Source organism: Tribolium castaneum, chromosome 7, assembly GCF_031307605.1.
Source record: "Tribolium castaneum strain GA2 chromosome 7, icTriCast1.1, whole genome shotgun sequence".
NCBI lineage: Eukaryota > Metazoa > Arthropoda > Insecta > Coleoptera > Tenebrionidae > Tribolium > Tribolium castaneum.
This window is the reverse complement of record NC_087400.1, coordinates 3,275,951-3,302,798: the sequence shown is the minus strand read 5'-3', so window position 1 is coordinate 3,302,798 and position 26,848 is coordinate 3,275,951. Positions and strand designations below refer to the sequence as shown.

The 26,848-nt window shown below is 33.9% G+C and overlaps 2 protein-coding genes and 2 non-coding genes across 25 annotated transcripts in view; 1 reads left to right on the top strand and 3 right to left on the bottom strand.

The window, feature by feature from the left end:
* The window catches only part of CAP, a 45,443-nt gene extending 29,589 nt beyond the window's left edge, over positions 1–15,854 (top strand). For 13 of the 17 annotated variants that reach the window (XM_064357756.1, XM_064357755.1, XM_064357751.1 and 10 more), the window contains 9 exons: positions 87–152; positions 279–331; positions 383–552; positions 725–3,457; positions 3,608–3,664; positions 9,083–9,276; positions 9,637–9,939; positions 12,848–13,320; positions 15,263–15,854. In XM_064357756.1, the coding sequence (XP_064213826.1) occupies positions 87–152; positions 279–331; positions 383–552; positions 725–3,457; positions 3,608–3,664; positions 9,083–9,276; positions 9,637–9,939; positions 12,848–13,320; positions 15,263–15,431 (4,218 nt within the window). In that variant the 3' untranslated portion in view covers positions 15,432–15,854. The remainder of the gene's footprint in view (positions 1–86; positions 153–278; positions 332–382; positions 553–724; positions 3,458–3,607; positions 3,665–9,082; positions 9,277–9,636; positions 9,940–12,847; positions 13,321–15,262) is intronic. The other 4 variants (XM_064357750.1, XM_064357749.1, XM_064357747.1 and 1 more) reach the window with 3 other exon arrangements.
* A 311-nt stretch (positions 15,855–16,165) lies between these two features.
* Positions 16,166–25,705, bottom strand: Sam-S (S-adenosylmethionine Synthetase). 6 transcript variants are annotated; one of them, XR_010334766.1, is made up of 9 exons: positions 25,324–25,474; positions 23,472–23,735; positions 21,854–21,931; positions 21,682–21,804; positions 21,444–21,556; positions 21,181–21,293; positions 19,732–20,094; positions 17,185–17,501; positions 16,166–16,855 (listed from the first exon to the last, which is right to left on the bottom strand). XR_010334766.1 is itself a non-coding variant. In XM_008200563.3 (8 exons), the coding sequence occupies exons 2-8, from the start codon at positions 23,584–23,586 to the stop codon at positions 16,750–16,752; spliced, it is 1,215 nt and encodes a 404-aa protein (XP_008198785.1). In that variant the 5' UTR covers positions 23,587–23,735; positions 25,565–25,705; the 3' UTR covers positions 16,166–16,749. The 6 variants fall into 6 exon arrangements, 5 of the variants coding, with proteins under 5 accessions (XP_008198785.1, XP_064213830.1, XP_008198784.1 ...); XM_008200563.3 differs by lacking the exons at positions 21,181–21,293; positions 25,324–25,474 and adding an exon at positions 25,565–25,705; XM_064357760.1 differs by lacking the exons at positions 21,444–21,556; positions 25,324–25,474 and adding an exon at positions 25,565–25,704.
* Mir3804a (microRNA mir-3804a) lies at positions 16,969–17,047 on the bottom strand. The gene has a single exon (NR_038618.1). It is a non-coding gene; the product is annotated as a microRNA mir-3804a (primary transcript).
* Mir3804b (microRNA mir-3804b) lies at positions 20,810–20,910 on the bottom strand. The gene has a single exon (NR_038619.1). It is a non-coding gene; the product is annotated as a microRNA mir-3804b (primary transcript).
* Positions 25,706–26,848: the final 1,143 nt, after the last annotated feature.

Sequence of the window (26,848 nt, the reverse complement as noted above, 5' to 3'; positions counted from 1 at the left end):
AATATTACTTTTTGTTTAGTTTTAATAACACACTTGGTGTTGGATTTGTGACTAACAAACATTTTTTTCTCACAACCAATTATTAGTGGTTGGACGACAATTCAGCACTGCCAAGCTATGATATTATGTTCGCCAGAGCCTTAGCAAAATCTGTAAGAACCAAACAATTAATTCCTTGTTTTTCTTCTTACACCACCAACACACCTTTCAATTGACACGGCATGCTGCATGTCTCTAACTCGAGGAATTTTTTTTGGTACTAAGTAACTTTTTTCTAGCACTTGGAGCAGCAGAAGAGGGTACCACCACAAACCAAGAGTTTCATCAACCAGTGAGTACCCACGTGCCATTTTGACCAAAATTTTTGACCGTTTTTTTAAAGGGCTCTCAAGGAATCTGGATATGAAAGCGACTCGACTCTAGTTTTCCGGCGAAGGGACGAATCCACTCAATTGAGCCCTTCCGAGCAAAAGGAAGCCTACAAGATTATACAAAAAGGGGGCGATATTCCCTTACACGGCCTTCGGAAACCGGCCCCCGAACGCCCCAAAGGTAAGTCCTTCTTACCCTTCCTCTACCAAGTAACAGCTCGCTTTCTACCTCTCCTAACCCGGTGTTGGATCAAGGTTTGTCTTCAAAGTATTTGAACTATCGACACACTTCCGTTTCGTTCACACTTTAACACTCTTCAAGGCCAAAATTTTAACGCGGCCAGATTTTCCAGACGAACCGGAAATGGAATACTTTCCGATCTCGCCAACGTTGACTCGAATCCGCATACACAAAAAAACCATCAAACCACAAAGAGAAATCCTCTGCTACCCTGTAACCATACACCCACACCCATCCCAAGTTTTTGCCAACATTAAGCAAAAAAAACCACCTTCACCACCTCGGAGACGATCCTCCAGAAACAACACCACCTTAAGACTCATTTCGACCATAAAAAGCGAAAAACCAAGACACAGACACGAAACGTGCTTCACTTCCGACACAAACGTGAAGTACTTGCGTGATAAACTCACCTGTAAGTTGGGCACCAAGCCCAAAATTAGGGTATCCAAGGTGGTAACAGGAACACCTGATGTCAAAAAAGTAGTTTCCACGGTTAGCACAACTAAAGATTCGAAAACCAGAAAGGTCGAAAGTCGTACCAGTGTACATGCAAAACCCAGGAGAAGTACTACCCAGCCTGGGAAAACCTTTGGTAGTGAGAAGAAAAAATTTGACTTGACTTTGCCCAAAACCAGGAGTGGTATCAAAAGTTCGCCCGATTTGTTGTCACCAAACGAGGTCAAAAAGGCAGTCGAGTTACAGAAAACCACCTACAAGAAAACCAACGTGGTACTACCCTCACGCACCGTTCCCATCAAAGTCGGAATAACAGAAAAGGGGAAACAAATCCTGAAAGGGAAAAAAACCACGATCTCGACCATTGGTCGCCCCAAAACCATCACCAAAATGAAAGACACGCCCATCATAAAACAAAAAGAAGCGATTCAAACCGACCACTTCTTCCAAAACTTGCTTCTGCGCGATTCGCCACTTCCGCCAGTCGTTCGCCAGACCACGCCCAAACGAACGGAACCCTCCCTAAGCGCCATGAAAGTCTACCTAACGCACACACGTCCTGTAACCGACTCAAAATTCCGCAGTCTTGACCTGGCGATGCGTTCGCGCTCAATCAGCCCGAAAAGTGTGACTTTCGACGGCGAAAAACGCAGCTCAAGTCTTCCCCCAAAACTGATCTTTTCCCAAACAAGTCGCCCCGTTTCGCCCAAAGTGGTACCACGCTCACCATCCACTCGGAAGATCATGCAGTTGAAGGGCCAACCAATGATCCCTGAAGTTTCGCTTTACTCATGCCCCAGTGTTTGCCACAGCACCAGTTCGCTGGAATCGTGCAAATCCACACGGTTTAGAGACTTGAACCAGTTTTATGCCGCCATTGAACGCTTTGGTCGCTTGGAACAAACAGCAGCGTCTCGGACGCCGCGAAGACGTGGCGAAGGCGAAATCATCGACTTCGACAGGTGGAAGGAGGTGCGGACGCGCGAACGGGCGGAGAAAGAGTTGGAAACGCTTGTCATGCAACTGAAACACGATGCCAAGGAGAAGGGGTTCTTGTTCAGTCCCAAGGAAGTGGAGAAGTACCGATGGAAGCGCGAGCTGGACCGGGGGCTGAGGATTAAGGAGAAGTCGGTTGATGATATCAAGGAGGAGTTCGAACGATTGAAATTGTTTGAGCCAAAACCGCCAATTAACGATACGTACAAGCCGTTATGGCGTGGCGATTCTGTCTTGAGTCTTGCCAATAAAATGGTCGAACGGCGGTCGTTATCCGAGGGCCGGAGGACCAAAAAATGGGCCGATTGTGACGAAAAGCTCCTAACTCGGGCCATTGGTAGTAGAATCTGGTCGAGTCTTTCAAATGAACAGATTGGTATCTTGAAGAACCAATTGAGTGAGATTTACGGGCAAAAACAACAAGACTGCTCCATTGACGTACCACCGAACCCCAAGACAAGTAGCGACTTGACTGTGCGTCGGAACTCCGACAGTGGGGCGAAGAGTAGTACGGACGACTCCGCCCAAACCGTAATCGAGGTAAAACGGGACGAAATCAAGGAGAAAGTCAAGTTTTTTGAGAACGCTTCCGTCGAAAGTTACTCTCCGACGGTCTACAAGCCTCTGGAAGACCCTCCTGACTGTTCCCTCAGCAAAGTCAAGTCGCAATCAAACCAGGATTTTGAGGAACTCTTCGGGGAGCGTTTCGGGCGAAGACCGAGCCCTTCATTATCAGACGGAACGTCCCGAAGTCGCAGCTTATCCCCTTTTTTTGAGGTGCGAACCGGCGAAGTTCGCCGGTTGAGGAGCAAGTTCGACGGACGCTCCCACAGCGATTCAAACCTTCACAAAATCGGCGAAAACGTGCAGTTTTTGAGGAGTAAGTACGAGTATCCAGCTCACGTAGGCCGTGGCAGGAGTAGAGTTCGCCGCGGTGTAGTTTCGCCGACGTTTCTAAGAGCTGAGGACCGTTTCATGCCTCATATCAACATCATCAGTAAAATCGCGAGTCTCTACGCACGCAAAGAACCTCAAAAAGGTGAGGATTGTGTTCCTGTTCCGATGGGAGAGGTTGAAAAATTGAGGAGGAGGTTTGACGATGTTTCCCTTCTGGGCGAAATGTTCACTTCTTCGCCCAACTTGAGGGAATTGAGGGATATAGCTCCCTATTTGGCGGCGTCCTGGATTGCACACAAGTACCCGAAATGTGAGGATAATACGAGGTCACTGTCTTCTCCCGAGGGTAGTGCTGGGTCAAGGGATACGTCTCTAGTGCTAAGATCCCGTCCTAAGTCCGTTTCCCCTCTCCCGAAACAAGAAGATGGGAAGAAACGGCTTGAAAGGTACAAAGAGTGGACCAAGTTACAAAGACCCACAGTTTCGTTTAAAGGTGTTGTATTAAGTTTAAGACACACACAAAAACACACAAGATAGTAGAGACACTATTGTACACTTTTTTTTGTTTGTTTGTTGGTATAGTTCAAATGCTTTTGCATGTTTTGTTGTTGTTTCGTTTTGTTCATTCGATTGTTACGTGTAGAACCAGAGGTTCCGGTACCGCCGCCCAAAGGACACCATGCAAGAGGTCTACAGCAAGGTATGGTTTTTTGGATATTTCGAGGTACATTTAAAGGTTCTAAGGATTTGGACTTCAAATTTTAGATTTTTAGATCTAAAATCTATACATATTAAATTTGATATTTTTTATTCAAAATGAAGGAAAGGTTCTTTTTCTATTTACCACATTCTTATTCTATGAAATTTGGATCTTTTTTTATTTTTTTATTATAAATCTATAGATGATTATTGCGATTAGACGTTTGGTAAAGATTTTAGATTTTTGAAATCTACTTCTAAACTATCTCAGGGATATATTATATTCTAAAACGTGTATCTTAATTAAAAAATCAGAAATTAATTAAGGTTTTCTTAAAGCTTCTATGTCTTTTGAGCATTTTAGAGAATTTCTTATTTAATTTTTTGTTTTTTTATCTTTTATATTTTTTTCACTGTAGAATCTCTTTTCTTGAATCTTTTACTTTTGACTTTTTACAAAGACCTGATCCGATTTTCTGAAAAAAAAATCTTTCAAATTTTCTATTATCAAATCTATGAATGACTGTATTTTAATTTTAAATTTAGAAATTAAAACTTTTCAGAACTTCTGGAAGCAATTATGTTCTAAACGCCACATCTAATTAGAAATTCAGAAATTTTATTTACGATTTCGTAACGGTTCTAATTTTTTTCTAGAGTTTTTTTTTGGAATTTAGTTCTACAATTCCAGTTCTTATTTGTAATTTATTCTAATTCTAAATTAAATTAAATTAAATTTATGGATTCTAATTTTTAGAAACTATAAAGTGATTTACTTCATCGATTTCCACAGTTTGTTGTCTATTTTTTTAATTTTTTTTTTAAATTTATGATTGATTTTTTACTGTAGAATTCGTCCTTTAAAGGAAAATTAATGTCTTCTCTAGAATCTATTTTCTGTAATAGACTCCATTGCTGATTTCTTAGAAAACGTAGAACTTGCAATTTTTTGTAAATTAAACTTTTTTGTTTTTTTTTTATTTTGTTACACAAAGTTTTAAATAAACTGTGCTTTTTTAATTTTGAGTTTAGTTTCAATTCTCTCACTAATCAACAGTCTGTCTTTTATTCCAAAATCTTAAAGACAAATAAATAAAAATAAAAAATTAAAAACATAAACTTTTAAACAATTTTTCTTTCGTTTCTTTCTTTTTTGATTCTAGTTTCGAAAGTTTGATTAATAAGGTACCTGTTTTCTCATGCTGTCTTGGAAAACACAGTTACAATTTTTTTATTTAATATAACTTTTCAAGCATCTTGTTTTTTTTGTATCATATTTTTCAAACAAAAAACAATATCTTTAACTATGATTTTATAAATCGATGTCGAATTTAAAACAATATTTTTATTTTTAATGCAGTATTTTTTATAGAATGGGTTTTTTATTTTGTTTATTTTTTATTGTTATTCTATTTTTATTTTTTTTTGTTATTTTTTAATTACGAAATTTTTTTCTAGATCTATTAGCTTCTATATTTTCGTAATAAGTTTTTCAATCAATTCAATTCTAAATTTTCCTTTTTTAATTTTGAAACTTAACAAAAATAAAAGTTTTAAATCTAAATGGTGACATTTGATAAAAAATTATATAATTTTAAAGACCTGACCTGACCTGACCTTTAATTGTAAATTATAGAATTCTAGAAACTTTGTTTGTATCATTTTTTTAAAAAAAATTTTAATTCATAATTTAGATGAATATTTTTGTTTCTATTATTTTTATCTGACCTGACCTGACCTGACCTGGCCTTTAATTGTAAATCATAGAATTCTAGAAACTTCTTTTGTATCATTTTTCAATAAAAAAATAATTGAAATTCACAATATAGATCAATATTTTTGTTTCTATCATTTTCATCAGACCTGACCTGACCTGACCTGACCTTTAATTGTAAATTATAGAATTCTAGAAACTTTTTTTGTATCATTTTTCAAAAAAAAACATTAAATTTATAATTTAGATCAATATTTTTATTTCTATCATTTTCATCTGTTTTATACTTTTTTTTTTATTTTTTATTTTTAATTTTTCTATAATCTCAATTTTAGGATTGAATTTGCTAGAATTTAGAAAATTCTAATCTCTGAATCTACAGCTTTATGTTTTTTTTTACTTTGAGCACCGAGCCTTAACAAAAAAAAATCGTAAAGATGTTTTTGGAAAAATTATAGAATGTGTCATTCAATTTTCCAAAAAAGGACCTCGCCTAAAACAGCACTCATTTCCTCCACTTCCATTGTCAATAAATCGCGATAACAAATCGATCAGTTGATACGTTATCAGTGCTTGCAATGGACGTGGTGCATCTGAGGAAAAAAAACCCTTCCACCGGCACAAGGGAGGAAAAGGCCCATTTTCGGCACACCATCGCCAATTTTCCGCTGGTTTACGGCCCCATACCGTACAGTAAATAGTTTTGCTTTCACCAAAAAATGCGGTAAAAGTGGTTTTGAAGCCCAAGGCTTTTAAATATCGCGTTTCCACCTGCTGTTTTCCGGTCAGTGGGGATTTAATATTGCTAAAGACGGCAATTGCGGTCACACGGTGACAGTTTGTAAATAGTGAGTGTAACGGAAATACGATGTTAGGTATGACTTAATCGTAAAGTATTTACGTTACTAATAATTTTATGTTGGTTACCTTGACTTGGAAAAATAGATTCTTACGTAATGCTTGAGCAAAGTTTACTTAAGTCGCGTGTTTTTTTTTCACACATTTTCGTGAAAAGTGCAAAGAGAAATTCTATGGAAAGACGGTCAATGTGTCGGTGTTATTCGTTCTACTTATTGCGCTGTGGTTGCGTTTAATTTATTTAGTTAATAATTAAATAAATGGCTTTTAAAACGTTGTCGTTTTTGTCAGGTAACTAAAAGTCGATCATATTCTCCATTTTTCATTTTCTAGCTTATCGAAAAAATAATTTGAGATTATAGATATATCAAATGTTGATAAGAATAAATAATATGAGTATTTATTATGCAACTGATAAACAAATTACTCCATTTTTTTTAAATCTTGGACTCTAGATTAGGTTTAAGTCATACAGGGTTAGTCAACTAAAAGGATTTTTTACTATATCTTAAATAATTAATTATAAAAAATTGTGTAAAATTCTGAAAACAATCACAAACATTCAGAAAAATATAAAGCATTTAATTTAATTTAGTATTTCAAATGTGGTAAAAATATGCTTTTAGTAGCCTAACCCTGTAGAATCAAGAAGACTTAACTTAAAACTTACGAATTTTTAGAGCTTTTCTTTTCTTTCTTTTAATAATTATTCTAAAAGATTTACGTTATTTCATATAATTGATTTTAAAAAATTGTGTAAAATTCTGAAAACAATCACAAACATTCAGAAAAATATAAAACATTTAATTTAATTTAGTATTTTTGATGTAGTAAAAATATGCTTTTTGTAGACTCACCCTGTAGAATCAAAAAGACTCAACCTAAAACTTACGAATTTTCAGAATTTTTTTTCTTTTTTTTACTAGTTATTCTGAAAGATTCAACTTTTTACAAAATTAAATTTAGAAACAAAATTCTGTGATTTTAGTTACACAGGGTTAGTCTACTAATAGGATTTTTTACTATATCTCAAATACTTAATTATAAAATATTGTAGTAAAATTCTGAAAAAATCACAGACATTGACAAAAATATAAAACATTTAATTTAATCTTGTATTTCAGATGTAGTAAAAATATGCTTTTTGTAGACTCACCCTGTAGAATCAAGAAGACTCAACCTAAAACTTACGAATTTTCAGAAATTTTTTTCTTTTTTTTATTAGTTATTCTGAAAGATTCAACTTTTTACAAAATTAAATTTAGAAACAAAATTCTGTGATTTTAGTTACACAGGGTTAGTCTACTAATAGGATTTTTTACTATATCTCAAATACTTAATTATAAAATATTGTAGTAAAATTCTGAAAAAATCACAGACATTGACAAAAATATAAAACATTTAATTTAATCTTGTATTTCAGATGTAGTAAAAATATGCTTTTTGTAGACTCACCCTGTAGAATCAAGAAGACTCAACCTAAAACTTACGAATTTTCAGAAATTTTTTTCTTTTTTTTATTAGTTATTCTGAAAGATTCAACTTTTTACAAAATTAATTTTAGAAACGAAATTCTGTGATTTTAGTTACACAGGGTTAGTCTACTAATAGGATTTTTTACTATATCTCAAATACTTAATTATAAAATATTGTAGTAAAATTCTGAAAAAATCACAGACATTGACAAAAATATAAAACATTTAATTTAATCTAGTATTTCAGATGTAGTAAAAATATGCTTTTTGTAGACTCACCCTGTAGAATCAAGAAGACTCAACCTAAAACTTACGAATTTTCAGAAATTTTTTTCTTTTTTTTACTAGTTATTCTGAAAGATTCAACTTTTTACAAAATTAATTTTAGAAACGAAATTCTGTGATTTTAGTTACACAGGGTTAGTCTACTAATAGGATTTTTTACTATATCTCAAATACTTAATTATAAAATATTGTAGTAAAATTCTGAAAAAATCACAGACATTGACAAAAATATAAAACATTTAATTTAATCTAGTATTTCAGATGTAGTAAAAATATGCTTTTTGTAGACTCACCCTGTAGAATCAAGAAGACTCAACCTAAAACTTACGAATTTTCAGAAATTTTTTTCTTTTTTTTACTAGTTATTCTGAAAGATTCAACTTTTTACAAAATTAATTTTAGAAACGAAATTCTGTGATTTTAGTTACACAGGATTAGTCTACTAATAGGATTTTTTACTATATCTCAAATACTTAATTATAAAATATTGTAGTAAAATTCTGAAAAAATCACAGACATTGAGAAATATGTAAAACATTTAATTTAATCTAGTATTTCAGATGTAGTAAGATGTAGTAAAAATATACTTTTAGTAGACTCACCCTGTGGAATCAAGAAGACTCAACTTAAAACTTACGAATTTTCAGAGCATTTTTTCTCTTTTACAGTTATTCTAAAAGTCTCAACTTTTGTCAAACCTAATTTTGGAAATGTAATTTTGGAGTTCATTTATACAGGGTTAGTCTGCTAAAAGAATTTTTTACTATATCTCAAATAATTAATTATAAAAATTTGTAGAAAAATTCTGAAAAAAATCACAGAGACTGAGACTGAGAAACTATATAATTTTCAGAGGTTTAAGACCTTGCAAAATACATACTTTTTCTGAAATTAATCTCGTGAGACTCCACCGTTTCGTAATCAAACCAAAACAATTCGAATTTTCACACAACGTACGAATGCTAATGACACACAACTACGCCGAAGAATTCACTTGACCTCGAAATGTCTCAATTTCGTACTTAAATATAACGGTTCAGTGCTGCAATTCCGCTACTAATTGAAATTTTTCTTCACAAATTTTCAGAATCTCCAAGAAAATATGTGGAAAACGAAGTGACAATCCATTACAAGACGCCAGTCAGGCAAGAAATCAAAGAATATTTGAGCGAAGACGAGCTCGCCCATCGGCAAGCCGAAGCCATGAAGAAAATCTATCAGGAAGAACGTCGACGAAAATATCTTCAGGTTAGCAAGTCGTTGCAAGTAAGTAGAGAGGAGGTGAGATGAAAGAGTGGCGATTTTTTTAATAAAGCTTGAGGCAAGTATTAACAAGTGAGTTAGTTTTGGCGTTAAGACGGCAAGGTTAATTAATGCAGAATAATAATTAACTGGTTTAATTTGCGTTTTTTTATTTTTATTTAGAGCAAAGTCGCAGATTTTTTTCAAAAAATTCCAAAATTTGACGTGATTTCTATTTTTTTTAAACTCCGTAATTAATTTTTTTGTTGTACGTGTTTGAAAATGACTAGAAATCACTCGCTTTCATAACTTTCTCTTCTCTAACAGATAACCAATTAAACAAACCCTTTTTTTTTCATCAATTTTTAATTTTTTTTAACTTTGGTATTTTTCCTTCAGGAACTCCAAGACATGAATAACCGCCGCCACACCGACAACTTCATCCCCTCGCAAAAATCCCCCATCCCCCTTAACCGCTACGACGACTTCGACGGTGGTTTTTCACCCCCAGTTAAACCCCGTCCTAAATCACCAGAACCTAGACTTATGGCTCGAGCTTTGTATAATTTCGTTGGACAAACAGCCAGAGAACTGACCTTCCGTAAGGGGGACCTCATCTACGTGAGACGACAAGTCGACAAAAACTGGTACGAAGGAGAGTTGAATGCCATGGTCGGGCTTTTCCCGGTCAACTATGTCGAGGTTAGTGGGCCAGCGAAAGTTTAATAAAAAAATTAAAAAACAATTAACAAAAGAATAAAAATTGTATCAAAGGGAAATTAACAGCTAAGTGTAGTGTTTCTGATAGGAAATTGTCTCAGGAATCCAAATCTGTAATTGGTTTTCACTTCCGGTTAGTAGTTTTCGAGATATTGGGCAAAATCTGGTCGGTTGAGGTAAAAACTTGAAGCACTGAAAATTGAACTTTAAAAATTTTTTTCGGCAAAATAAACAGCTTGAAGACTTCAAATTTTAACTTTTCTTATGTAGTATTGTCCAATAAACTCAAATATGTCTCAATTTTTGACCTCCGATTAGCAGTTTTCAAGATATCGGTCAAAATGTTGTTGGTTGGGGTAAAAACTTGAAGCAACGGAAAGGCACATTTAAGAATTTTTTCCGTCAAAACGCACAGCTTTAAGGCTTGAAACTTAAACGTTTCTTACGTAAAATTGTCCAAGGAGTTCAAATCTGTTCTCATTTTTAAATTACGACGAGCAGTTTTCGAGATATCGGTCAAAATGTGGTTGGTTGGGGTAAAAACTTGAAGCATCGAAAGACACATTTACGAATTTTTTCTGTCAAAACGCACAGCTTTAAGGCTTGACACTTAAACTTTTCTAACGTAAAATTGTCCAAGGAGTTTAAATCTGTCCTCATTTTTAAATTACGACTAGCAGTTTTCGAGATATCGGTCAAAATGTGATTGGTTGGGGTAAAAACTTGAAGCAACGGAAAGGCACATTTAAGAATTTTTTCCGTCAAAACGCGCAGCTTTAAGGCTTGACACTTACACTTTTCTAACGTAAAATTGTCCAAGGAGTTCAAATCTGTCCTCGTTTTTAAATTACGACTAGCAGTTTTGAAGATATCGGTCAAAATGTGGTTGGTTGGGGTAAAAACTTGAAGCAACGGAAAGGCACATTTAAGATTTTTTTCCGTCAAAACGCACAGCTTTAAGGCTTGAGACTTAAACTTTTCTAACGTAAAATTGTCCAAGGAGTTCAAATCTGTCCTCATTTTTAAATTACGACTAGCAGTTTCCGAGATATGGGTCAAAATGTGGTTGGTTGGGGTAAAAACTTGAAGCAATGGAAATGCACATTTAGGAATTTTTTCCGTCAAAACGCACAGCTTTAAGGCTTGAAACTTAAACTTTTCTAACGTAAAATTGTCCAAGGAGTTCAAATCTGTCCTCGCTTTTAAATTACGACTAGCAGTTTTCGAGATATCGGTCAAAATGTGGTTGGTTGGGGTAAAAACTTGAAGCAACGGAAAGGCACTTTTAAGAATTTTTTCCGTCAAAATGCACAGCTTTAGGGCTTGAGACTTAAACTTTTCTAACGTAAAATTGTCCAAGGAGTTCAAATCTGTCCTCATTTTTACATTACAACTAGCAGTTTTCGAGATATCGGTCAAAATGTTGTTGGTTGGGGTAAAAACTTGAAGCAACGGAAACGCACATTTAAGAATTTTTTCCGTCAAAACGCGCATCTTTAAGGCCTGACACTTAAACTTTTCTAACGTAAAATTGTCCAAGGAGTTCAAATCTGTCCTCATTTTTAAATTACGACCAACAGTTTTCGAGATATGGGTCAAAATGTGGTTGGTTGTGGTAAAAACTTGAAGCAACGAAAGACACATTTACGAATTTTTTCTGTCAAAACGCACAGCTTTAAGACTTGACACTTAAACTTTTCTAACGTAAAATTGTCCAAGGAGTTCAAATCTGTCCTCATTTTTAAATTACGACTAGCAGTTTCCGAGATATCGGTCAAAATGTGGTTGGTTGTGGTAAAAACTTGAAGCAACGAAAGACACATTTACGAATTTTTTCTGTCAAAACGCACAGCTTTAAGACTTGACACTTAAACTTTTCTAACGTAAAATTGTCCAAGGAGTTCAAATCTGTCCTCATTTTTAAATTACGACTAGCAGTTTCCGAGATATGGGTCAAAATGTGGTTGGTTGTGGTAAAAACTTGAAGCTACGAAAGACACATTTACGAATTTTTTCTGTCAAAACGCACAGCTTTAAGACTTGACACTTAAACTTTTCTAACGTAAAATTGTCCAAGGAGTTCAAATCTGTTCTCATTTTTAAATTACGACTAGCAGTTTCCGAGATATCGGTCAAAATGTGGTTGGTTGGGGTAAAAACTTGAAGCAACGGAAACGCACATTTAAGAATTTTTTCCGTCAAAACGCGCATCTTTAAGGCCTGACACTTAAACTTTTCTAACGTAAAATTGTCCAAGGAGTTCAAATCTGTCCTCATTTTTAAATTACGACCAACAGTTTTCGAGATATCGGTCAAAATGTGGTTGGTTGGGGTAAAAACTTGAAGCAACGAAAGACACATTTACGCATTTTTTCTGTCAAAACGCACAGCTTTAAGACTTGACACTTAAACTTTTCTAACGTAAAATTGTCCAAGGAGTTCAAATCTGTCCTCATTTTTAAATTACGACTAGCAGTTTCCGAGATATCGGTCAAAATGTGGTTGGTTGTGGTAAAAACTTGAAGCAACAAAAGACACATTTACGAATTTTTTCTGTCAAAACGCACAGCTTTAAGACTTGACACTTAAACTTTTCTAACGTAAAATTGTCCAAGGAGTTCAAATCTGTCCTCATTTTTACATTACGACTGGTAATTTCCGAGATATCGGTCAAAACGTGGTAAGTTGTCGTTAAAACACAAAAGTGCAGTGTCGACGCCACTTTAGGAATTTTTTGCGGCATAATGAACAGTTGGTACCCCCGAAACTATATCTTATCTTACGTAAAATTGTCCAAGGATCACGAATCTGTTATTATTTCCCACCTCCGATTAATACTTTTCCCAAAATCGAGCAAAGTGTCAAAATCCATACCGACCCCTTGTTATAGATCGTCCCCTACGACACTGCCAAATCAACCCCTCGCAAGTCCCACGAAGGCCAAGCTAGAGCCAAGTACAACTTCGTGGCCCAAACCCACCTCGAGCTCTCTTTAGCCAAAGGAGAACTTGTCATAATTACTAGAAGAGTTGACGATAATTGGTTTGAAGGAAAAATCGGAGGTCGTAAGGGAATTTTCCCTGTTTCTTACGTCGAGGTTCTGATCGATCCTAGTGATCCGCCACCACCAAGCAGCAAACCGGTGGCAAGTCCAGCCGCCCATTCCTTGCTCCTGAATGGGTCAGCTGGAGGGAAGGAGTCCATGGGGAGTCATAGCTATACTCCAGCTTTGTCCTCGAACCAGTTAACTAGCAGTTATCATGCCAAACCTGTACAAGTTAGTAGTTATGGATCGTTGAGTCGAGGGGGGAAAAGTCCGGTTAATCAGGCGCTGCATATTGAGACCCAGTCGGAACCAGTACCGTAAGTACTTCTTAGAAATTTCTAGAATCTCAATTTCGAAATTAGAACTAGTTTTCTGCAGCTCACTGTTAGAACTTTTCAGACATATAAGATATTTGCTTTCGTATTTAGAAATCTGATTTATCTACATGAACTAGTTTCAATTTTAGAACTTGTAAAAAACTTGGATTCCTAAGTTCCTAATTTGGATTACCATAGTTCATGTTTCTTTGTTCTTAGACTACGTAATTTCAGTTCTAGAATCTATAAATTGCAAATACTTTACTTCATAAATCTATTAGAATCTCAATTTTTGTAGTTTTTTGAAGCTCACTTTTAGAACTTTTTAGATATATGAAATTTGTATTTAGAAATCTGATCTACATGAACTAGTCTCAATTTTAGAACTTTTAGAACTTGCTTTTCTAAGTTTGTAAGTTTGCTAAAACTTCATGTTTCGATGTTTCTAGAATACGTAATTTTGTTTCAAATTCTAGAATTTTCTAGCTTTGTGAAACTCACTTTTAGAACTTTTCAGACATAAAAAGTATTTAGAAATTTGATCTATGCCTACATGAACCAGTTTCAGTTTTAAAACTTGAAAAAAACTTGTATTTCTAAGTTCATAATTGTTCTAAAAACTTAGATTATTATATTTCGTGTTTCTGTGTTCTTAGAATGCGTAATTTCAGTTTTAAGTTCAGTTCTAAAATCTATAAATTGCAAATACTTTACTTCAGAAATCTGTTAAAGTCTCAATTTTTATAGTTTTCTTAAGCTCACTTTTAGAACTTTTTAGATATAGGTATGAGACATTTGTTCTTGTATTTAGAAATCTGATCTACATGAACTAGTCTCAATTTTAGAACTTGCATTTTTAAGTATCTAATTTTTCTAAAACTTCATGCTTCCATGTTATTAAATTCGTAGATTTTTCTAGTTTTTTTAAAATTCAGTTTTAGAACACACATACAGGATATTCGTTTTTATAAGAATTTAGAAATCTCGTCTAAATGGACTGGTCTCATAAGTTTTAGAACTTATTTTGTAATATAAATTTACAAACCTAGAATCAGTTATTTCTTTTTTTTTTTTTTCTAAAGCTCGTTATCTTCATTTAGAACACTAAATTCCAGAGTTTCTAATTTCTAAATTGTTTCAAATGTGATTTATGTTTCCATCTTGGAATCCACAGCTTTAATTGTTCTAAATTTCCGTCACTAGAAGCTGTAGATTCTACTTTTTTTTCTCTTGTTTGGTCAAACATAACTTTAGAACTTTTTCTAACCATCAAAACATTCCGTTTTTTCAAATTCAGAAATCTAATTTACGTAAATTAATCTTTATTTGAGAATTCAAAAATTAATTCTAAATTCGTAGAATTAAACACCTGAAAATTAAAATTTTCAAATTTGTGTAAAGCCATTTTTTGTATTTTGTATTTTAAAAATTTTTCCCGAGATAGACTTGTCGCCAGATGGCATAAAATTGTAATAATTATCGTCCATTTCGCATCAAAGCCGAAAACTAGTTTCGTGGGAAAGGCAAGTGCCGGTTTACCGTCTCATTTGTTCCACGAATGCGTAAATCGACCAATAAAAATGCAATCGTCACCTCCTCCGTGTTTATCTACTGGGCAAAAAATTGCAAGCTGCTTGTGATTGGATATTGACGGGCGAATGCACTCCCGAATATAAAACAGGCCAATTACAAGGCACTGCTTTAAACATCGCCCGATTTTTGCCAAATTACGTGGAATTTCGCTGTTTTAAAGCCCTCACAGCCCACCAATAAATCAACTAGCAGATGCTCAGCCAATCAAATTTCAAGATAGCGATGGAAGTGTTACTGATTGGTCAGTTTTAAATAAATCACGTTTCTGATCGTTTTAATTCATTCAGAAGATTAGTCAACGATTATTATTAGGTTTTTTTTGGTTTTTTATTTTTCTATTTTTTTTCAGTTATCGCGCTTTGTACAAGTACCTCCCCCAGAACGACGACGAGCTGGAGCTCCTCGAAGGCGACACCGTCTACGTCCTTGAAAAATGCGACGACGGCTGGTACGTCGGTTCCAGCGATCGTACCGGAGCTTTCGGTACTTTCCCCGGAAATTACGTCGAGAAAATTTAGCACCGAACCAACAAAACATGATGAAAATTGCAACCACCACCACGACACAACTGAGCTAACAACAAATACATTGCCATTTGAATTTCTCATCAACCAGTTGCAATTTTCAGCTTCTTAGGATAATTATACTGCTAGCATCTAGTCATTAGCCAAATAGAAGAGAGAGTCACACCATATCGATATTTGTTCTTCCATTATCTAACCTGTGGTAGGACTGTAATAAATGACGTGTTCGTGCGTTTTTAACCCCTTTCTATATACAAGACTTGAGATAGGAGAGTGCCTTTCAATACAATACCTTTAACCTTGTTATTATTTACGCATCAGTTAGGGATATTTAACTAGGTCAAGTGAGATTGCTTTATTGATGTTCACGTAAGGTTTATTTATAACATTGTTTTACAATAAATGTCACGTTACGAAGCTTTTTTTTACCTAAATACCCTTGGCGCACAACGTGGGGCCATGGCGCCCAACGTGGGGCGGAGGAAAATTAAAACGCAAATTTCCTAATAATCACCTACAATAAATGTCACGTTACGAAGCTTTTTTTTACCTAAATACCCTTGGCGCCCAACGTGGGGCGGGGAAAAGTAAAACGCAGTTAAATTTCCTGATAATCACGTTACGAAGCTTTTTTCAAGCCAACTACCCATGGCGCACAACGTGGGGCCATGGCGCCCAACGTGGGGCGGTGGGAAAAATTGTGAGAAAGAGAGGAAAACGCAGTCAAATTCCTAATAATCACTTTATTGTTTAAAATAATGACGAAAGCTCCTTGAAATAGCACTTAAATAAAGTACACCATCGACTGACTTTTCATATTACACGCCATATAAATAATTTAAATATTCACGTTTAAAATCTATACAGTATCCTATCACTACAGATCTACACCTATGGTCAGTATAAGTCATTATAACAATAAGAACACTATAAAAGAGAACAGAATTTTAGTGGCAGCTTGATAAATGCCGAAATCATGTGTCATTTGTTTTATTTAACCAATCACACCCGAGAACCGGACTTGCACAGATCGGAGTGTTTTCGCAAATGCTCTTTTCCAAATAGATTCTTTTTCGTAAACACAACACAAGGTGTCGAGTGAAAACAAGTCTAGCGGGAACAGAACCTTTCACTCTACACAGAGTTGCAGTAGTACCAACTCGAAAAAAATGATGGTAACTACTGTGATCTGTACAGGCCGGTACCACGTCCAATAGCACCCGCTCGAACGACATGTTTTAATTAAGGAGAGCTACGACAGAGAAGACGAGGGACGAAGGGGCAAGGAAGGAAATTAACTGAGGGGGGAAGGTCAATCGAGACGAAGAACCTTGGGCTTCTCCCAACTGAACCCATCGCGACCGAAGTGCCCATAGGTGCTGGTACGCTGGTAGATGGGCTGGCGAAGGTTCAACTCCCTTAATAAAAAAAAAGAAAAAATCACATACTGTTTTTTTTCTACAACTGGTTTTTTGTCTGGTGCGATTTGCCCTAGTCTAAAGTGGCTTTTAGACAGGAATAGGCGCACACCGGTTGTTCTAGCACACTTATGGAACATTTCAGCGAATCAAGTCACAAAAACGTGGACATTGATGTGTGCCAAAAAATATATATATATATTTTTTTATATAATATTATCCTATTACTGCTATTTTTAACTTTCACTATTAACCGTTGAATAGTTATTTACGTAATCAGTGTTGTTTAACAAGCGTAATGTTTGCCAAACCGAGTGAGCGCAACTTACTTGACGATTTTCCCCGGCCGTAGATCGAAGTTCCTCCTCACGACGGCAAGCAGTTCCTTCTGTGAAAGCTTCGAGGTTCCATAGTCGAAAACAGTGATTGACAAAGGTTCAGCTACGCCGATAGCATACGCCACCTGCACCAAACATCTTCGGCAAAGTCCGGCTTTAACGAGCGATTTGGCCACCCAACGAGCAGCATACGCTGCTGAACGATCCACTTTTGTGAAATCTTTACCCGAAAAAGCGCCACCTCCATGCGCCCCCCAGCCTCCATACGTATCGACGATGATTTTGCGACCGGTTAAACCGGCATCGCTCTGAAACAAACCGGTTAGGTTTTTGAAATGCTTGTGAAAACAAGTAAGGAAATAATCGGTTTGTGACGTAATCATCAGCTATTGGTTTACATCATGGCTCTTCAAGAGTAGCAAATACATAAGAACATCATGTGATTGGTCAATTGAACGCACAAATTGTTTTCGCACCGTTTTTGAAAAATCAAGCAAAAAAAATGTTCGAAAAGTATAGACAAATTTTTGGACCGTTTAAAGAAATTTTGAAAAAATCGAGATTTGGTGATAAAAACACTTAAGATTTTCTGTTTGTTTTTCGAGGAATTTTTTAGAAACAAATATATTTTTAGCCAAAAATCGTGTTAAAAAACTCGAAAAAAGCAAAAACCATTTTATTTTCGAGATAATTTGGTTCTTCTTGTTAGTTTTGACAAGTTACTCATCGAAATAATTGAGTTTTCGACTAAACACAAGACCAACAAAATGTAATTGCCATCATTAATACATTTTGGGCCGTTTTTACAAAAAAGAAGCCAGAAGTTTGAAAAAAAATATTTTTTTAAATTCTTTCGAGTTAATTATTTACTTACCTTCGCTTTCTTTTTGGCCAGTTTTATCAAAAAAAGCACAAAAAATAAAACATTTAACTCGAAAATGTGATTTTTGACCGAAATTTTGCGAAATACTTATGTTTCTGAGTAAAAAAAAAATTATAAAACATCGAAAAGTAAAATAGCATTGTTGTCTCAGTTTTTTAGCCAATTTCGATCTAAATATGCTGTTATTAGTCGGTTTTTCTCAGTAATTTTGCGTAAATTTCGATCAAAAAAAAGAAATATTTTTGGCAATTTTTTTAATAAGACCGTTTCTGGCTGAAAAACTTCGTAAATCACTCAAGAAAAATCAAAAATAATGTCATTTTCGCTTTAATTCAATGATTGCTTGCTCTGTTGTAATAATTAATCGCAAAAAAAAACAAAGTATACAACTCAAAAACGTGCTTTAATACTCAAAAAAGGTAAAAAATAACATATTTACGATTTATTTTAGTGACTTTTCAGACAAAAATTTACAAAACAGTAAGTTTCTTAAAAAAGAATTGTGTTAAAACATTCAAAAACCACTAAAATAACCAAAGTTTTAACTCGTTTTTTTGGCAAGTTTTAGCAAAAATCTCACGGCCAAAGTGATTTTTGGACTCAAAACGTGTTTATATGCCCTAAAAGTATGTTGAAAATAACGTTTTTTTTTAAATAAAATACTAAGATATGAATAAAAATGTTGAATTTTTACAGCAAAAAAACTTTTTTACGTAAAAATAGGGTTAAAGGCTTGTAAAAAACAAAATTGTAACTTTATATGCCATTACTGGGTTTATTTTTTTTTGAAGGCGACTTGATTTAGTGATTTTCGACCGAAACTTTGCAAAATAATTTGTTTCTGAATTAAAAATTTTGCTAAATTTCTAAGACTAAAATAACGACATTTTTGGATAAGTTTTTTAACTTTTTGGTGAGTTTAGATCTAAATATGCTATTATTCGTTTTATTTCAATTAATTTTAGAGTGAATTTCCATTAAAAAAATTATTATTTTCAATGTAAAAAGCTTCTTAAAAACAAAAAAAGGGTGCCTTATTAACTTAATTCACTGATTTTTTTTATGAGTTTTTCTAGTAATTTTTTGACAAAATTTTACAAGTTTTTGAGTAAAAAACTATACTAAAACACTCAAAAAAGTCCAAAATAACGTCATTTTTTGAGTTTGTTTTTTAATTATTCCTATAGTTTTAGCTAAAATCTTTCGAACAAAGTGACTTTGGGATTCAATAACGTGTTTAAATGCCTTGAAAATATGTAACAAAAATAAAAAAAAAATACTAAAATATAGAAAAAAAATACTTCATTTTTATAGCGAAATTTGGCGAAAAAACTTGGCTTAAAAGTGAGTTTAAAAGCTTTTAACAAACAAAATGGCCACTTGATTTGAATTATTAATCGATTTATGTGAAAATTTTTGAACATTTTCGACAAATATCTCTATAAAACACTTAGAAAAACGCACATACTACAAGTTTTTTTTTAATTTCTTTATATTTATATTTTTTTAAGTTTTCAAGCAATCCAGTAATTTTAACGCTCAAAACGGCACCTTTATTAATTTTTTGTCAAAATTTTGGTAATAACAGTTTGTGGATAAAAAAACTGTGCGAAAACATTTGTACAAGTTGTAGCTCAAAAAAATCAGTGACTAACCTGGGGTCCCCCGATGATGAAGAGTCCGCACGGGTTGATGTGTACGATAGTTTGGTCGTCGAGATATTGTGGGGGAATCACAGTCTTTATAACTTTATTCAAAATCTCTTCTCTCAACTCTTCCAACGTGATTTTTTCGCTATGTTGCACCGAAACCACGACCGTGTGCACCCTTTGCGGAATACATGCGCCATGGTCGAAGGTATATTCGCAGGTGACTTGCGTTTTTGAGTCGGGTCTTGCCCACCAGAATTGACCATTTCGGCGCAATTCAGCGATTTGGTGGTTAAGTCTATGGGCTAGTACCACCGTCAGTGGCATACACTCTTCCGTCTCGTCAGTGGCGTAGCCGAACATCAAGCCCTGGGTTCAAATTCGAATTATAAACCCAGATTTTTTTATTAAAAAAAAAGAAAAAATGGCTAAATTTTTGATAAGCCTGACGTTTCTTTTTATTATAAAATTTATTTTTTATTATATTATATATAATTTAATATATATAATATATATATTTTTTTATTTATAATTATATATATATATATATATAAATATTTTTTTATTTTTTATTTAAATAATTCATTTAAACAAAGATTATAAAATAAAAAATATCAATGTTATTTTTTTTTCAAAAGATTTTACAAAAATAAAACAAGTGCTAGAGTCCTTTGACGTTTCTTATTATTATAAAATTTATTTTTTATTATATTAAATATATTATACATTATTATTATATCATTATATATTATATATATATATATATATATATAAAAAAAATTGTTTTTTTAATATATAATTTATATGTAAGTCATATATATATTAATATTTTTTTATTTTTTATTAATTCATTTAAACAAAGATTATAAAATAAAAAATATCAATGTTATTTTTTTTCAAAAAATTTTACAAAAGTAAAACAAGTGCTTGAGTACTTTGAAAAAATCCAACATGAGAAGTCTAGATTAAAGCCCATTTTTTAAACGTAGTCATCAAACTTTTATCAAAAATCAGCCGATTTTTTGTATTTTTTTAATGTCCAGTAGCATTGCCCTTGTCTAATATATTGATTAGATAGGAACGCCTTTTGCTACCGCTGATTTCGCACACTTATGGAACATTCCAGTGACGTATGAAATCGCAAGAATGTGGACATTGTTGTGTGCAATGAGCTGATAACCCGAGCTACATTTTTAGCTGACAATCGTACGATAAGCGAAAGTGTTGGTCTTTCCAAATTAGGAACTGGTCGCTATTTGAAAAAAAAATTCGTAACCTTCACTGGCCTTGATAACAATTTATCACCAGCCTAAAGCAAACTGCGATAAGTATTATTTATAAACAAAAGACCAACACTCGAACCACCCGCCGCCTTCGATTAGTGAAACATGCAAAAATGACTGCGTCAGTTGTACCAACATGAGGAAACAAAGGGTTATGTCTGAATCAAATCACCTGGTCACCAGCGCCAACTTCCTCCTCGTTTCGATTTTCGTGCACGCCGGCAGCAATGTTTGGGGACTGCTGATCGAGAGCCAACAACACATTGCACGTCTTGTAATCAAAACCTGCGTAAAATCGTGCATGCATAAATGACATGTTTATGTTGGTAACAATGGTCCAGTCAATTAGTACGAAAAAAAAGTTTGGAGAAAAATTAAACAAGCATGAAAAGAAGCAAAGCAGTCGGTTTTTCCCCCAAAAGAAATCTTCAATACCTGATCACCAGCACCGATATCGGGCTCTTGACGGTTCTCGTAAACACCCTGTGCTATGTTTGGGGACTGCTGTTCAATTGCCACCAGAAGGTTCAGCGTACGCCAGTCCAATCCTAATCGAAGAATTTTTACCAATTTTTTTTTGTGTTTGTATTTTTTTTTTGTTAAGCATTTCGGAAAATTAGCAAAGAAATAGGCAAAGAAAAACACAAAATCGTAGAAAAAAAATAAATCATACCTTTACTGGAATCGTCATAACCAATGTGTGCAACTGTCTCTCGGACAACTTTCTGGTAATCCACCACGGCCTTTGATGTGATTTCGCCGCAGAGGAGAATCATTCCGGTTTTTGTCACAGTTTCTGTAATTAATTCGTTAAATTTGTCCAAACTGGGGTGATTTTTTTTTACCGCAAGCCACTTTTGCGTCAGGATCTTGCTGGAGGTGGGCGTCAAGAATAGCATCACTGATTTGGTCGCACATTTTGTCTGGAAAAAAAATTCCTTGGTGCAATTGTTCAAAAAATTTTTTGAATTACAAAGTTGGCGCTGCAACAAAACCACAAAATGGCGCTTCTACACAAAACAAAATTAAAATTAAAATTTAAAACTCTTTTATAAAATGGCGTTTCTATGTGAAATAAAAAGTTTCTAAAAGCAAAATATAAAAATTTTCTTAAAACATTGCCTGAAAAGGGCAAAAAAAATTATGTTTTTCTATTTATTCTGTAATTAATTATTGACCAGATATGTTTTTTTCTGATCATAAAACGTAATATACTAGTACTAATAAAATAATCAATAAAATGGCGCCTCCACATAAACAAACAAAAATAATTTCAAAGTGAAATATTTAAAAATTTGTGCATTTCTTTAGTGAAGTTGGTAACACTTTCACTCCAAATTCAGACATCACGTGACAATAACAATCAATAAAAAACAAAAACAAACAATTTAGTAATTCATTTAAAAAATGTTGGCATCACTTCTTATGCAATCATGGCCCTCTCTATCAATGTTTTGCTCCAATAAAATCAAAAACTAACAAAAAGGCGATAAAAATCACTAAAAAACACGTTTTTGTGTTTTCAAACTGACTCACGTAATCTCCGAGCAATTTTTTGTAAATTACGCAATACATGTTTTAGGGGCCTTCGGCCCCAAAACTGCCCCCTGGCCCCCAAACTTTTAAAACTTAATTTAAAACTTAAAACTCTTTTATAAAATGGCACTTCTAGGTGAAATAAAAAGTTTCTAAAAGCAAAATATAGAAATTTTCTTAAAACATTGGCTGAAAAGGTCGCAAAAAATAATGTTTTTCTATTTATCCTGTAAGTAATTATTGACCAGATATGTTTTTTTCTGATCATAAAACGTAATATACTAATACTAATAAAATAATAATCAATAAAATGGCGCCTCAACATAAACAAACAAAAATAATTTCAAAGTAAAATATTTAAAAATTTGTGCATTTCTTTAGTGAAGTTGGTAACACTTTCACTCCAAATTCAGACATCACGTGACAATAACAATCAATAAAAAACGAAAACAAACAATTTAGTATTTATTTAAAAATGTTGGCACCACTTCTTATGCAATCATGGCCCTCTCTATCAATGTTTTGCTCCAATAAAATCAAAAACTAACAAAAAGGTGATAAAATCACCAAAAAAACACTTCTCTCACTTATCTCCGAGCAATTTTTTGCAAATGACGCAATACATGTTTTTGGGGCCTACGGCCCCAAAACTGCCCCCTGGCCCCCAAGCCCCCCCTGAATACCCCCGAGCCCCCCGAAAACCTTGAAAAACGAAAAAAAACACGTGAGATCAATGAACCTAACCTCACTTTCCCCAACCGACGCGTGCTGGATGGTACCATTTTTAGGCCAAATTTTGGGGCGTTTTGCCCCAAAATCGCCGAAGTGGTGGCCAGTTTGTGGTAATTCAAGCCCCGTTCCGAAAATAGCGTGCGCACCAAGCGCCATATTTCGTGTTGGTGTTGAAAAAATACCAGAAATACCAACCTGGATGTCCTTCTCCCACCGACTCGGAGGTGAAGAGGAAATTGGAGCCGTCTTCCATTTCAAACATGTTGTTGTGGCCGTTGGTATATCCGTTGGTGAGCGACGTTTCCGGCATTTTCTGAACCTTGGTCGAACACTGACACAACCTTTAAAACTTTTGGTGGAAAAGAGGACGAAATGGTGGGAGTCTACCACTTATATAACAAGACGCAGGTCACGTGGGGGACGGGCCGGCCGACGATTGGACGAGGAACGGCGCCAAATCTGAAACAGGGTCGATATTGTGCAAACTTGGCCGATTTGAATGAAAAAACAGCCCGTTTTTTAATTAACCAAAGATTGTGGCTAATTTACACGAATATAGTCTTCTATCACATCTTTCTCCTTTAGTTCACCTAGTTTTTTTTTCTTGTTTGCTACAATACAGTTTTTTTGAATAGGACACCTTGTATTTTTTTTTCGTTTTTTTGGTGTAGCTTTTCACACTGATGTTTTTAAACTAAATATGAATATAAATTATTGGTCGATTTTTTCATTAAATTATTACATAAAAAGTTCAAGCCCTAAAGATATATTTTTTAGTTTAATTCAATAAAACAGATAAAAAATAAAGAGGTTAGACACTTCCTATATTTAAAAAAGTTAAAGTTTTAAAATTGACCATTCTGAGTTCAATTAAATTATTTTCAAAATGGTTGAGCTTTCGGAACTAAGAAAAATTCGGACAAACTTTGGAATTTTTATTGCATTTTTGAATTTTTTTTCAGGAGTTCATTCAACATATCACAGTCCTTGAACCTTTACAATAAAAAAAAATTCATTTTGCGTTTTATAACCAAAGGTTAGAAGGCTCTTCTAAATTTTCAACTGTCAAATTGCAAGGCTAATACGTTTTTTTGAAAATGATGATAAAAAAATTATTATAACACAGTTTATTCAAATGGAATAACCCTGTTTTTTCAATTGCAATAAAAAAAATATCGATTTTTAAGAAGACTTTTAACTTTCATCAACAATATCACTTATAGTTTTTGAAATAATCGCAAAAAACGAAATTTTAGCTCATTATTTTCATTTAAGAAATTCAAAATTTTACATAATTTACTAATAAGCCATAATTAATTGCATCTTATTCGATTATGATCACCTAAAAACTGAATAAAATGTTGAATTGTTGACGATTTTGCAAGGCCTACTTGATTAGCGATAAAAAGTCCAATAAAAAGTCCGTTTTTTGTAATTTTTTTTCAAACACTGTAACTGTAACAGGACATGTTGATAAAAGTTACGATAAAATGTCAATATTATTTCCATTGCCGCTAAATAAAGTCGTTTCATTTAAAAAACTAAATTATAGCCGTTTTTTGATAACCATTTTGAAAAAATCATAGTAGCCTTGAATTTTGCCAATTGACAATTTTGAAAATTCTAGAAGGCTCATCGAACTTTCGGTTAACAAATACAAAAAAAAATTGTTCACTTATCGCAAAGGGTTCAAGGACTGTGATATTTAAACAAAACTGCAAATAAAAATTTTTGCAAAAAAAATGACATGTCAGTAACTATGACAGATAAATACTGACAACCTCAGTAAACTTTAGTCAGTTTAACAAATTTAAAAATGCAATAAAAAAGTGTGGTTATTTCAAATTTCAAAGTTGGCGTCTGAAGTTCAGCCATTTTGAAAATAATGTAGTCAAACCCAAAATGGTGAATTTGGGTCGTATACAAAATTTTAAAGCTTTAGCTAAATTAGAATTAAAAAGTTTTTAATAAATTTCCAAGTTTATAAAAAATGACGTAATCTTCAGTTTTTTGGTGTTTTTTAAGGCCTAGTCTTAAAACCACTTACTTTAATGTGTATGTTCTTTTAGCAAAGGTGGTATTAAACTGTCCAACTTTGTAAATTACGCAAGTTTGCACAGATACACCAAACCAACCAACAAAACTGAAGCCACCAAGCACAGCCTTCTATTTTTAAGACTCGAAATTACTCAATTGATTAGTGATAAGAAGATGAGTTTTGTAACTGGAAATAACCGGAGGACATTTTCACAACTGTGACCCCCGATTATGAATTTTTTGCAACATACCTACGAAAAACAAAACACACTATAGCACTTGGCTGGAGACTGACTTGCTTTGAAGACCAATCGCGTTATCTGCGACTTTTATAGACCACTAGATGACGAAATTTCAATACGAAAATCATCTATTTGTGTTACCATGGATGTCATTCATGATATTGGAATATTGTTACCATGGATGCGGCCCCATGCCGCCTTAGATTTCGATATCCAAGAAAAATGCAATTGGATTGTTTTGACGTTGGTTTCTTTTATCTGGAATTGGATACGCCAGCACCTGATTCAGTAGAATAGAGGCACGTGTGTGTAATTATTACAATTAATGAATGGATTCCCTGTTCGCAAATAACTTGTCTTGAGGATAATTAATCAGTTATGTTTCACAATTTTTGTGTCAAAATACGATTTTTCTGACCTTTTTTGATACAGTATCGTTTGGCTATAATTTTCTTGCTTAATGTTTGGGCATTGTGTAATTTTGGCCAGGAGTTACAAAGGAAGGGTAAAGGTTGGAAAAACAACAAATAAGTGCATTGGAAAACACCGAATTGTTCCTGGCCGGATTTGGACGCCGATAACCTCTCAAAAGACAATAAATAGTTTGTTTTGTGTTTATCGCGATTTTTTCAAGGCGAAAAGATGCAACACATTTCGTCACGCTGGCAAATTTTTGCCAACAAATTGAGTCTGATTTTTTGTGCGATTAAAAAATCATACGAAGGAGCAAAGTTTGGTCAAAGCGGTGAAATGGCCGCCTGTTGGCCTGATTTAAGTCTGGGTGAAATTTTGCAGTTCCTAGTTTTTATGACAAAAAAACATCATTTGTTTTTAATTGTACTTCGTCAAAATGTTAATTTTTTTTGCTGACCAAGGAAATATTGCTTTTTTTACTGAGAATATTTATTTCTATCAATCTTTGAAGGAAAATTGATGCTACAAAAAAATCTAACAAATTTTTAGTCCTACTGACTGCGCCAGTTAAGTTTATAAAATACCTTCAGCGACAAAGTTGAAAAGCAAAATTATTGATTAAAAAAAATCAATAATTTCCAGAAACCTGGATTTCAATATTGCAGACAAGATATGAATAGAAGTTTTTCTTTGAGAGCTGCTATCTTGTATTTCTTTATTTATTTTATTTTTTTTGAAAAAAAAGAGAAGTGAATTTACTGTAACAACCGTTAACTTTTTTTTATTTTTTTTATTTTCTTTATTACGACTGAACTATTTAAAAAAGTGAAACTATTTTGATCCATACCCATGCAAAATGATCCGGGGAATCGATTGGCA